Source organism: Phocoena phocoena, chromosome 13, assembly GCF_963924675.1.
Source record: "Phocoena phocoena chromosome 13, mPhoPho1.1, whole genome shotgun sequence".
Taxonomy (NCBI): domain Eukaryota; kingdom Metazoa; phylum Chordata; class Mammalia; order Artiodactyla; family Phocoenidae; genus Phocoena; species Phocoena phocoena.
This window is the reverse complement of record NC_089231.1, coordinates 46,558,091-46,571,028: the sequence shown is the minus strand read 5'-3', so window position 1 is coordinate 46,571,028 and position 12,938 is coordinate 46,558,091. Positions and strand designations below refer to the sequence as shown.

Sequence of the window (12,938 nt, the reverse complement as noted above, 5' to 3'; positions counted from 1 at the left end):
AGATCGAGTTCAAAAATCATTTTTTTTAAGTGCAAGATGGTAAGCAGTTCATCTGAAAAACACCCATGAGTGTTCGTTAACCACAGTCTTAACAGGCGCCAACAGAGGGATGCAGCAGTGAACAATGCTAAGGCCACCTTGGGCTGCACTAGTGTGGCATCCGCATCAAAGGCAAGAAGGACACCTTGGCAGCACAGGCAGGACACAGAAGGTATGCGTTCGGTCCTGTAGGGAAGCTCAGTTTCCTCTGTTTGAAAGGAAAGAGTAAACCAGAATGTTCAAACACCACGGAAGAGACGGTTTGATGTTCAGCCTGCAGCAGAGATTTAAGGAGCCAAGGTGATTATGCTCAGGTATCTGAAGGATCTCTCAGTGTAAGTTTCCACTGCAAGGATTTTGCCCATCTTGTTGACCAGCATTGCCCTGTTCCTTGAAAAGGACCTGACATGTGATAAATGATCAAAAATACTCATTGAACAAAAACGGATGAAATGAATTACCTCAGAGCATAAGAGAACACACTCGCTTCTCCGTGCGGTGCTAAGTGACGAAACAGGCACCAGTGGGTAAAATCTTTAGGGACATATGCTTCAGTTAAACTTTTTCAGAAATCACTTTTTAACAGTAAGAGCTCTCCAACGATGGAGCAGATTCTGGAAAGGAGTGATCTCCTCCTCCTGTGGGGGGAGGGGGGAGCAGTGGTATTCTTGCAGAAACTGGATAACCATCTGTCAGGGATGCTACAATGATGAAAACACTGTTTACATCATTGAACACCACAAGGGTTTCATTTTTATCCTAGCTGCCATTTCTGTACAGCAAACCTTCTGCTGACATAAAATCATCAAGCTGAAAGGAAGGACTTTAAAACCCTTTTAGGAGTAACTCAACAAAATGGGCTAGAGTGGTGCCCAAAGGCAGGTACATAAGAACAACCGTGGAGCTCATCATAAGTACAGATTTCTAAGTCCCACATGATCTCATTTTTTAGTCCACTCCATGATATTGCCCTGGTAATTGTCTCCTCTCTTCTGCACCATCACTTTCCCTCCCTACTGGAGTCTTTGCCATCAACATGCAAACATGTTACTCCCATCCTTAAAAACTATCCTTGGGACTTCCCTGGGGGCACAGTGGTTAAGAATCCGCCTACCAATGCAGGGGACACGGGTACGAGCCCTGGTCCGGGAAGATCCCACATGCCACGGAGCAACTAAGCCCATGAGCCACAACTACTGAGCCTGTGCTCTAGAACCCACGAGCCACAACTACTGAGCCCATGTGCCACAACTACTGAAGCCCAAGTGCCTAGAGCCCATGCTCTGCAACAAGAGAAGCCACCGCAATGAGAAGCCCATGCACCACAACGAAGAGTAGCCCCTGCCCGCCACAACTAGAGAAAGCCCACATGCAGCAACAAAGACCCAAAAAACAGCCAAAAATAAAGAATAAATAAATTTAAAAATAAATAAATAAAGTATACAATTCAATTTAAAAAAAAAAACAAAAAAAATCCTTGGGTGGGAGAGGGCAGGAGTGGAAGTTTGGTATTAGCAGATGCAAACTATTACATATAGGATGGATAAACGACAAGGTCCTACTGTAAAGCTCAGGGAACTATAATCAATATCCTGTGATAAACCATAATGGAAAAGAATATGAAAAAGAATGTATATATGTATAACTGAGTCACTTTGCTGTACAGCAGTAATTAACACATTGTAATTCAACTTTACTTAAATAAAAAAACAAAAAACCAAAAAAACCCAACATCCGTGGTTGACCCTGCTTCCCTCTCCAACCTCCACCCAATTTCTCTCCTTCCTTCTGAAGGAAAACTCAATCTGTAGCCAGCTTCCTTCCTCCACCTGACTGTGGAATACACCTGAGTCAAAGACGTCCAGCTACCACCATGCCTTTGAAGACACCACATCCTACTGATTTTTCCCCTAACTCTCTGGTCACTCTTTCTTGGTCTCCATTCCGCCTCTTTTTTTCCTTTTGAGTCATACCTTTTTTTTTTTTTTTTTTTTTGTGGTATGCGGGCCTCTCACTGTTGTGGCCTCTCCAGTTGCGGAGCACAGGCTCCGGATGCGCAGGCTCAGCGGTCATGGCTCACGGGCCCAGCCGCTCCACGGCATGTGGGATCTTCCCGGACCGGGACACGAACCCGCGTCCCCTGCATCGGCAGGCGGACTCTCAACCACTGCGCCACCAGGGAAGCCCCAGTCATATCTTTAAAATAAGAAATCATAACTGTAAAGGGATGAAAAAGCTCCTGCATAAAATTTTAACAGCCATATATCCCACATATTTGAGACCCTAGTCAAAAACTATCTAAATTTTAGAGGAAATGCCCATTATCATGTTGAAAAAGGCATAAAACCAATCTTTTGGGGTTTTTTAAAATTTTATTTTATTGAAGTAGAGTTGATTTACAATGTAAACTTATTTTTAATTTTTTTTATTGGAGTATAATTGCTTTACAATGTTGTGTTAGTTTCCGCTGTACAATGAAGTGAATCAGCTATATGTATACTTATGTCCCCTCCCTCTTGGACCTCCCTCCCCACCCCATCCCACCCATCTAGGTCATCAAAGAGCAAGATGAACCTATCTTCAGGGCAGGAATAGAAACGCAGACATAGAGAATGGACGGGTGGACACAGGGGGCAAGGGGAGGGTGGGATGAATTGGAAGATTAGGTTTGACATAAATACACTACCATGTGTAAAACAGACAGCTAGTGGGAACCTGCTGTTGTGTTAATTTCTACTGTACAGCAAAGTGATTCAGTTATACATATATGTACCTCTCTATATACATTCTTTTTCATATTCTTTTCCAGTATGGTTTATCATAGGATATTGAATATAGTTCCCTGTGCTATGCAGTAGGACCTTGTTGTTTATCTCCATACCACCTCTTAATCCTGACTTCCTAACCCTGGAGTGCTCAAAGGCACCATACGAAACCATTTCTTTCTCTCTTTGGTTTTCTCCTCCTCACACTTAGTGAAAATCCTCTTATGATTTCACCCTGGGTCATGGCTTTCCTTCATACACTTAGGACGCCCCACTCTAGAGCCCAGCCCACTCCACTAAACCCCAAACCCACAACTCAATGTCTTCTTACCTATCTTTGATATTCATCTCCACACACTCAAACCAAGTTCCTGATCGTTCCCATCACAGTGACTAATGTCCTACCCAGGGTTCAGACCAAATATCACGGAGTCATCCTTGACCCCTCTTTTCTCACAACCAATCCATCAAATCCTGTCAGCTCTACTGCCAAAACATATTCCGAGAACAAAGTTGGACACCTATCTCACACTACATACAAAAATGAACTCAAACTGGGTCAGTGATCTAAATAGAAGAGCTAAAATCATAAAAATCTTAGAAGAAAACACAGGAATAAATCTTTATGACCTTGGATTTTACAATGGATTCTTAGATGTGACACCAAAAGCAAGAGCAATAAGAGGAAAAACAGGTAAGTTGCACCTCGTCAAAGTTAGAAACTTTTTGCATAAAAGAACGTTATCAAGGAAATGAAAAGACAGCCTAGAGAATGGGAGAAATACTTACAAATCATCTATCTGATAAGGGTCTAGTATCCAGAATACATAAAAACTTTTACAACTCAAAAATGAAAACCAAACAATTAAAAAATGGGCAAAGGACCTTTCTTTAAAGAAGATACACCAATGATACACATGAGAAGAGTCTCAACGTCATTAGTCTTTCGGGAAATGCAAATCACAACCACAAAGAGGTACCACTTCACACTCACTAGGATGGTTACTATCAAAATAAACAGAAAACAACAAGTTTTAGTGAGAATGCCAAACAATTGGAACCCTTGCATAGTGCTGGTGGGAATGCAAAATGGTTCAGCTGCTGTGGAGAACAGCTTGTCAGTTCCTCAAAAAGTTAAACACAGAATTACCATACGACCTCTTAATTCCATTCCCAGGTATATACCCAAAAGAACTGAAAAAAGGTACTCAAAAAAGTATATGTATACCCATGTTCAAACCAGCTCTATTCACAATAGCCAAAAGGTGATAAGATCCCAAATGTCCATCAATTAATGATGGGTAAACAAACTGTAAACTATATACACATATACATACGTACAATGGAATACTATCAGTCGTAAGACAGAATGAAGTACTGATACATGCTACAATCTGGATGAACCTCCAAAACATGCTAAAGTGAAAGAAGCCAGACACAAAAGATCTGTGGAACTGAAAAGGATTTGGGAGAAAATACTTAATGGATAAGGAGTTTTACTTAGAAGTGGTAAAAATGATTTGGAACTAGATAGAGGCGGTGCTTACAAAACACTGAAAGGCACTAAATTCCATTGAATGGTTCACTTTTAAATGGTTAATTTTATGTTATGTAAATTTCACTTCAATAGATTATTTTTTTACTATTCAGAATCCACCCCCTTTTCTTACCTCTACAACTACTACCTTGGTTCAAGCCACTGTCTTCTCTCACCTAGATTATCACTAGCCTCCTACTTTGTCTCTTCTTCCCCTCATATCCCCTTTGGGGTTTTTCTCAACACAACAGCCAGAATAATACTATTTTGTCAGTCAGATCATGTCTTTCCTCTGCTGAAAGCCTTGTGATAGCTTTCTGCCTCCTAGTAGTTAAAGCCTACGTCCTCACGGTGGTCTACAGGACCCCACACAACGTGGCCCGCCACTGCTCCAGCCTCATCTGACTTCACCCCCTACTACTCTGCCCCTTCCGCTCTCCACGTCTTGTCACATGGAGGCTCTTTGCTGCCCCTTCAACATTTCAGACACAATCCCGCCTCAGGGCCTTTGCACTTGCTGTTTGCTGTTATTTCAAATGTTCCTCTCCCAGTTATCTATAGCTCTTGGACCATGTGCAACATCAACTCTTATTCAGATGTCTCCTATGCAATGACACCTCCCCGACCATCCTATTTAAACAACAAAACCACACATTCTCCCTATTTCCCTTCTCTGCATTATTTTTCACCACAGCATCTAGCATAAAGTAAATTTTACTTATTTATTGTGTTTATTTTCTACTCTCCACCAGATGCTTACTAGACAGGCTAAAAGGACAGACCGAGAGGGGCTCCCTGATCTTAGGAGGACAGATTTTTAAACCGTTCAGTGCCTGCTTGCCAATACGTTTGCACAGGTGAGGTGCGACTTACTTTCTTTATCACAGATCTGGCTGCTAGTTTGTGAGACGGCAGACCTCAGCTACTCCAAATTACTGAAGGCTATGTATAACTGCAAAAGGGCTTTAAAAAAAAAAAAAAAAAAAAAAAAAGAGAGAGACCAACCAAACTGGCTTATCTTGGTTTGCAGCATTGCATTAAGAAACCTGGACCTAAAATACATCACATTGAAAGGGATATAAAAAATTCCAAGTCTTTTTTTTTTTTTTGTGGTATGCGGGCCTCTCACTGTTGTGGCCTCTCCCATTGCGGAGCACAGGCTCCGGACGCGCAGGCTCAGCGGCCATGGCTCACAGGCCCAGCCGCTCCGCGGCATGTGGGATCTTCCCAGACCGGCGCACGAACCCGTGTCCCCTGCATCGGCAGGCGGACTCTCAACCACTGCGACACCAGGGAAGCCCCCAAGTCTTAAATAAAGTCTAAATGATTACGATGAAAACAAGGATGAAATTTCTTAGTTCTTATGTTGATCTTATTACATCCTTAATAGTTCTTTAAAAAATAAATGCCACAAGGTATTAAAAAAAAAGTTCTCCATCCCTGAGAGTCTTTATTTCATTTGTAACTCCTAAGAGCCTATCATCAATATCCAAGAGATGGATCTCAGTCCTTAACACCTTTTCCCACAATCAACTGGGAATCAGTAAAGTGTAAAGGGCTGCCCAACAGTATAAACAAGATGCTTAGAAACCTACCTTTTAAATATCTTAAAACATTTACACATTCAATAACAACAAAAAAAAGATTTATCAAAATGTAAAAAAAAACCACACTAATTTAAACAAAAGCCAAGGTTTCCTAACATATTCATACAAGCCTGGAACACAGCAGAACTGCTTAAAATATAGATGGCTTCCCAATTCAGTAATGCGTAACATACACAAGCACTTATATTACTAAAAAGTAGTGCAGTTGTATAGTCCTGCTAGATAATAAAAAAAAATTCAGTACTGGTATCTAAAGATACCATATGACAGCTTCCTCTCAGCATGTTAATGCAGGCAAGCCTCAATCAGTAAGTAAACTAATCTAAATCAAATTCCATCTAGTTGAAAATAATCATCATGGGCTGCCCAGAGTTGGTGAGTCTGAATGCATTACTGAAGAGCTTCCTGGTAATTGCAGGTTGCTATTTATGTTGACCAGAGTTGGAGTTTACTTAGCGAGATGTCTAAGCATGCGGACCACCAATGCAAAACACACGGGAAAATCACTCTTTACATCCAGCCTAAAAACGGCTTAGATGCTCTCTGCTGTTATTGCAGTATGGTTGTTATTTCCTAGTGTCAGACACACTGCTGGTGACAGAATGAAAATTTATGATTGCAGTTATTTTATTTCAAGTAACGTGCTCCCACAAGAGATTTTTTTCTAGTTCAGTGGAGCGTAAGTTAAACATTCAAGACTAAATATTATTTTCTAAAGCCCTAAATGTTTCTGCTTGTAAACAGGTATGCACAAAATACTCATAGTGACAAGCATTGAGAGGTATTTTTTTAATCACACAAACCATGGTGTCAAGTGGGAAATAAAGACCAACTCTAAGATAAACTTGTCACGAGACACATGGACAGGTAGGCTAGCTCTCACTCTTCCCTGTGTTATTGTATAATGGCTTTTTATCATCATCATCATCATCACTAAATTAGGTATCAGAAAGCTGGGTTCTAATTCCGGATCTATAGTTCACAATCTAAAGAACTGTACAGTCATGGGAAAAGCCTATTATGTCTCTGAGCTCCAATTTGCTTACCTGTAAAATGAGGGGGTTGGCAAGAAATGCTTTTAAAACAGAATAGAAAAATGCAAGGTAAAAATGACGACCTAAACATATTAAAATTGATCCTAATTTACAAAAGGCAAACAGAGAATACCACACGATAAAAAAGGAATGTTTTTCACCTGAGGGGAAGTAGGAAAATAAAAAACATTGTAAAATTCAATGGTAATGAGGATGGAGAAAAGAACTAACATACCTTCAGCCCTGAAAAGAAGAGTTCTACAAAAATGCACCAAAAAAGTATATACACTCTCCATTCCCTTTGACCTAGTAATTTTACTTTCGAACACAAATCCCCAAAGAAAATATCCCTAAAGAAAAATCAGAGTTCGCTAAAAAAGAATCTCCACAGCAGCACAATATGTAAGAGAAAAACTGGAAACCACCTGTAAGTGCAAAAATAGAGGCACAGTTAAGTAAAATCTGGTTTTGCTAACAAAATGGAACAGAGAGAGGCCTAGATAACCATTTTTTTGAAGTACTGACCTCTTTTCAAAAGAGTGGAAATATTCAACATGATATAATGTGAAATGTGAAGGTTTATCACAAAATACATTTGCCCTCTTTATGATTTTACCAAAAACTCTCTGATGAAAACCGTAAGAGAAATTGGAGGGATAGCACTAGCTCATTGGGTCCAGTCTTTCTATGAAATTTATTACAACGGCAGAAAATAGAAGGGGAGGATGGGAGAAGAGGACGCTCTTTAGACTAGAGCCCGCTTTTCTAACATGACTATAACACTGTCTCTCTCTAGCCAATGCTTGATGTTTTTCAAGCACCTTCACAAAGACTGTGACTTCACTGTTTGAAAAAGAATCAGCTTTCGTGGCACTTATACACCCAAATGTTAAACTTTTGTACAAAGTCTAGTGCACCAGGAACGTACACTATGAAACCATCCTATACATACGGTTGGACTACTGTCCTCCTTTCTCCAAATGTCATCAGTGGGAAATTAAAGGAAGCATCAAGAGTTAGGAGTCATGACTTCAACAGGTTTTTAGACTCTAATGTCAACCTTAATACGGTAGAACCTGCCATGAGGCAAATGCCTTGGAAAACTGTTGCATATTTCTTATGCACAATTACTTCTTTCCTTGAACACTGTAAATCATAAAACCATGGCAAAAGTGATCACTCTGGTTGGTCTTGCAATAGATTCCTCTCAGCTTTAGAATATACATGGTGAATGGACTTAGCGCAGAACGTAGAATTCGTGAATATAATTATGGTATGGTATTTATTTGGGTTCAGTGGACACACCCAACTTTGGATTATCATCTCACTAAAAACTCCAAAAAGACAGAAAAGGTAAAAAAAATAAATAAATAACTAGAATTCTTCTAAGTAACAATTCTCCCAAATAAATATAACCGGTGACAACACTCTTGTAAAAAGGAATGTTGATGTTTCACAAAAGCCCTCCTCCTTCCAAAAAAACCCTTTTTTTCTAGGAATCAATACTATGAACTTTACGTTTCACACACTGAGATGCTGGTGTTCTTTAACATATTCTATGAATGATAAAGAAAAAAAAATAATGGTGTGTCAGAAGAGAAACAGTTTTATCAAAAAGGCTAAAAGATAAAAATGGTAATAACTGGGCATACGGAAAGCGCAGAAATTCTACCAGAGACTGTCATACACACTCCCCTCAGAGATGGCTAGAGCACAAAGTCAGAAGTATTTTCAATCTTTTATATTTACAAGTCCAGCGAAGTTCCAAGTTTCTAGGTTATACTAAAATGACGGTTTCTACTGTCACCAGCATTATCTAATAACTAAAAAACAGGCTTTCATTTTCAAAACTATTCAGCATGCCAATGTATTTCATCTTAACTCAATGGCTTCTAGAGACAGACCGTCTGTTTATTTGTAACCAGCAAATTTCAACAAGATTTTAGAAGAAGCAAGTAGGAGAAGGAATTATCCATTTAAAAATGTATCTCAAAAATAAAATGCAAAAATGCAACAAATTCCACTGACATTTTTGCTCTGCCTGAATTATTCTTTAGAATCATATCAATATATTTTTTCAGCATTCAAATAATATTTAAGGTCACATAGATCCTAGGATGCCACATAATAATTTACAGATTTAAAGAAAATGACAAATGTGCAGAACTCTGAGACTTGTATTAAGTTAAAAAAAATCTACACACTTTGATTTGAATTAAACCTCTCTCGCATCAACCATTAAACCTCTCTCGCATCAACCATTAACCATTAAATAAAAAATCAACTTCGGAAAGATCACATAGGTGTAAGCAAATCACAATCAGAACAGAAATTAAAATAAAAGATAACCTGCACCACAGATGCTTAGTAGGGTCCATTTACATTTCAAAGTCCTCTGTCTATGGTATTCTTAAGTATGGTACCACTAAGGTTTGTCAGAGCTACAGAGACACTTCAATTAAGGCTGTGTGGTAGAGTCCTGTGTAAATTAATTAGTTGAGGTCGCTCAGATTTTCTAAAGGCGACTGTCTAAAACAGGCTCAGAGAGACGCACGATTTGTGGGAAATTAGAACCTAAATACAACTTCTTAATCAATTCTTCTTGCTTTCCTATTTCAATGGCATTTTGTGTAATGATAAATAAGTCCATGAAAATATTACTACCCAAAATTTTATTTGCTTTCAATTAGAGGTAACAGAAGGGACTTTGAATTTTGCTTTTGATTTCAAGTTTTATTTCAGATTTAATCTAGACTTACTGGCAAGAGTTTTCATTTGATAACTATGATGACCTTGATCCATATTTAGATAGGAGATGAGTCTATATTGGAAATTCACATATATTACAACTAAAGCAGCTATCTAGTAATTTCTATAAACAATGGCATAATAAAAATATGGATTTCATGCTCCTGTCTTGAGACTTTCTTTACCTGCTAAATCTGTTCATTATAATTTTGCTAAATATTAAAGTTTGACATGTCTCAGCAGAGATAACATTATAGCCATTTCTTTGATTCAAAATACTAAGCAGATGATAGCTGTAAATAATTTTTAAAAGCAGCAGAATCAGATATTTGGTAAATATGATTTTTCAACATAAGTAAAATGTAGGCTGAAAATTGTAAAAATTAATTGTGTGATGGTTTCCACCGTAAATGGAAAATGAAATCTCTCTGATGTTTCCAAGAGATCAGGAGCCTTCCAGTTATGTACCTAAGAGATTCGTGAGCTCTTCTGTAATCCTAAAATAAAGTCCCTACAGTTTCACTATAGGAACAGTGAAAAATTCAGACTTATTGTACAGTAGAGATCATTGAGAGACTTTTTTTAACTGCAGCGTGGAACGGTGTTTCAAGAGCACAGACGCTGTGTGTACAAACGTATCTTTTGAGATCCTACCATTGAGAAGAGGCTGTCCTTCGAGCACATCCTGGGACAGGACTGCACTGTAAACATCTTCAGGAAATCCAGTCTTGCATAATGCGGTCTCACCAGAAGCCTCCACAGACGCCTGCAACACGAGCGAAAGAATGTGTGCGGTGATTGCCACCTCCTTCAACCAAGAAACATCCCACTTGGCATAAAGCCTTGCTTTTCCCACTATTTTGTACCAATAACCCCTTTGTTGTCAGGGTGGTTGCGATGAGAGTGTAGAGGTCAAAGGGTTAATCTTTTTGATAACTAGGGTAGAAGAAACAAATCCCACTTGTCCAGTAAAATCTAAATAATGCACATTCCAGGTTCTTCTAAGGACTGAACATTTCCATTAAAATGGTCATTGTGAATGAAAAACTCTCAAGTGAAGCAGGAGGTGGGGGGACAGCCCGAGAGTTCGGAGGCTCCACAAATCACCATCACTAACTTAACTTCGCAAGAAACATGTATACGTTTGAGTATATTGATTTTTATATTCTCGTCTAATTCTCTATGAAGTTTGTTTCAATATGCCCTTGAATTAAAGAGCAAAATTGCAATATACTTACTGCAGGATATAGAGTGTCCTTTACCAAGTAAAACCAGCCAATCGGAAGTATATATTTCTCTAGACTCACAGCCACAGATAGAAAACAAACCTATGGTTACCAAAGGGGAAAGGCAGGGGAAGGATAAATTAGGAGTTTGGGATTAACAGATACACACTATTATATATAAAATAGATAAAAAACAAGGACCTACTGTATGGCACAGGGAACTATATTCAATATCTTCTAATAACCTATAAGGGAAAAGAATCTGAAAAAGAATATATATATATGTATATATATACATATATATATAAAACTGATCACTTTGCTATATACCTGAAACTAACACAACATTGTAAGTCAACTATACTTCAATTAAAAAAAAAAGTGTATCTTTCTCTAATTTGATCAAGGGCAAGAACACATTAAAAATGTAAATAAAAATTAATATAATTATGTTTCCTTTTTATACTTAAAAATGAGAAGGTCACTATCTCTTGCCGTGTTCTTCTGTCTCATCACATACACAGCTAACTACCCAGTGGGCTGAAATCTCCATCATGCCAAGTGCTATCCACCTGCTGCCACCGTCCCCACCCCAAGTTAATTTCCCTACTTCCTACTGACATCATCACAGGATGATTAAGCCTCAGTAGAACTCATGCAGCATTTACGTTAATTATAAAAATCTTTACCCGGCCCTGATGGGGATCCAAATACAGGAGGAAGAGAGTGGACAGAAGCTGCCTGAAGGAGGGATTTCAAAAGCTCCAGGACCAGCCTTAGGAGAAGTCTGCACTGGGGAGGAGAACAAGAAATTGGGACGAAGGAGAAAGGGAGGCCCCAGAAATAGGGAGACCTCAAAACAGTTGTCTGAATGAAGCCATACAGCACAGCTTCACAACTGAAGGACTTCCTGGATGATGCATGGGAAGTACTGCAAATACTGAAGTTGCAAGGATCCAGACGAATCTAGTATTTAAAGGATTCTTTTCAGATCCGAGAAAATCAAGAGAAAAGGACATTTGGACTTTGTTAAATCTCACACAGTATCTAATCTCAAAACCGTATTTGGAGCAACAGTGAGATATTAGGTCAGACCCATCAAACTGGCAAACAATATTAAGTCTGTTAAGGGCAAGAGAAGATTGTCTCGTGTCAAGGATACAGAGCAATCAACCCCCTTACACAGGTATCACCTTAGAGTGCAATTCGGAAACTCCCAGTAAAGGTAAAAGTAGACATATCCTACATGGCAGGTATATTCCCTGGGAAACTCTCCCATGGGCGCCCCAGTCAACGTGTGCAGCAATGTTCACTGCAGCGTGGTTGTAACTGCAGGACCTAGAAACTACCTAAATGCCCATCAATAGGAGAAATGGACCAATAAATTTTCACTTAGTCAAAAAAAAAAAGCATTAAAGTGGAAGAATTGGAGCTACATCTATCCACGAGGTTCCATCTCAAAACAAATACTCAGTTTCTTTAACTTTCATGTAAGGTTGAAAGAGAAATTTAATTATAAATCAACCTAGAAACGACTATTATCTTTAGTAAGTTCAGAAGTCTGTTCATACGACATTCCACATTCACACTGGCAACAAGGTGCACCGCAGTCTAAATCGTGCAAACAAAACCCCAAAATCCAAAGCATGATTGATGACTGTTTTTATATATAAGGTATGAATTCAAAGGCTAATGTACAACATACATATGTAGTAAGAATATAAAAATATACAAAGTAGCGATAAGCACCAAATTTAGGAGAGTCGCTACCCCAGGGGAAGGTGAGTCAGGAAAAGCATCAGGAAGAATCCTACAGGCAGCTTTGATTTTATTTGTCATAATTCATTTCTTTCTAAAAGAATCTAAAGCAAACGGGGTAAAACGTGAAGGTGTGCACAGACATGCGGGTGCAAAGTATATCATTCCCTGTATACCCTGCCTGCTCTACGTATTTCAAAGTGAGAAAGAGAAAATCGCTAGGA

General features: G+C 38.9%; 1 protein-coding gene across 1 annotated transcript in view; it reads right to left on the bottom strand.

Annotated features, from left to right (window-relative positions):
• The window catches only part of CDH2 (cadherin 2), a 213,475-nt gene that overhangs the window by 172,920 nt on the left and 27,617 nt on the right, over nt 1–12,938 (bottom strand). Inside the window, exon 2 of the mRNA XM_065890425.1 lies at nt 10,385–10,496. Coding sequence (XP_065746497.1) covers nt 10,385–10,496 — 112 coding nt within the window. The remainder of the gene's footprint in view (nt 1–10,384; nt 10,497–12,938) is intronic.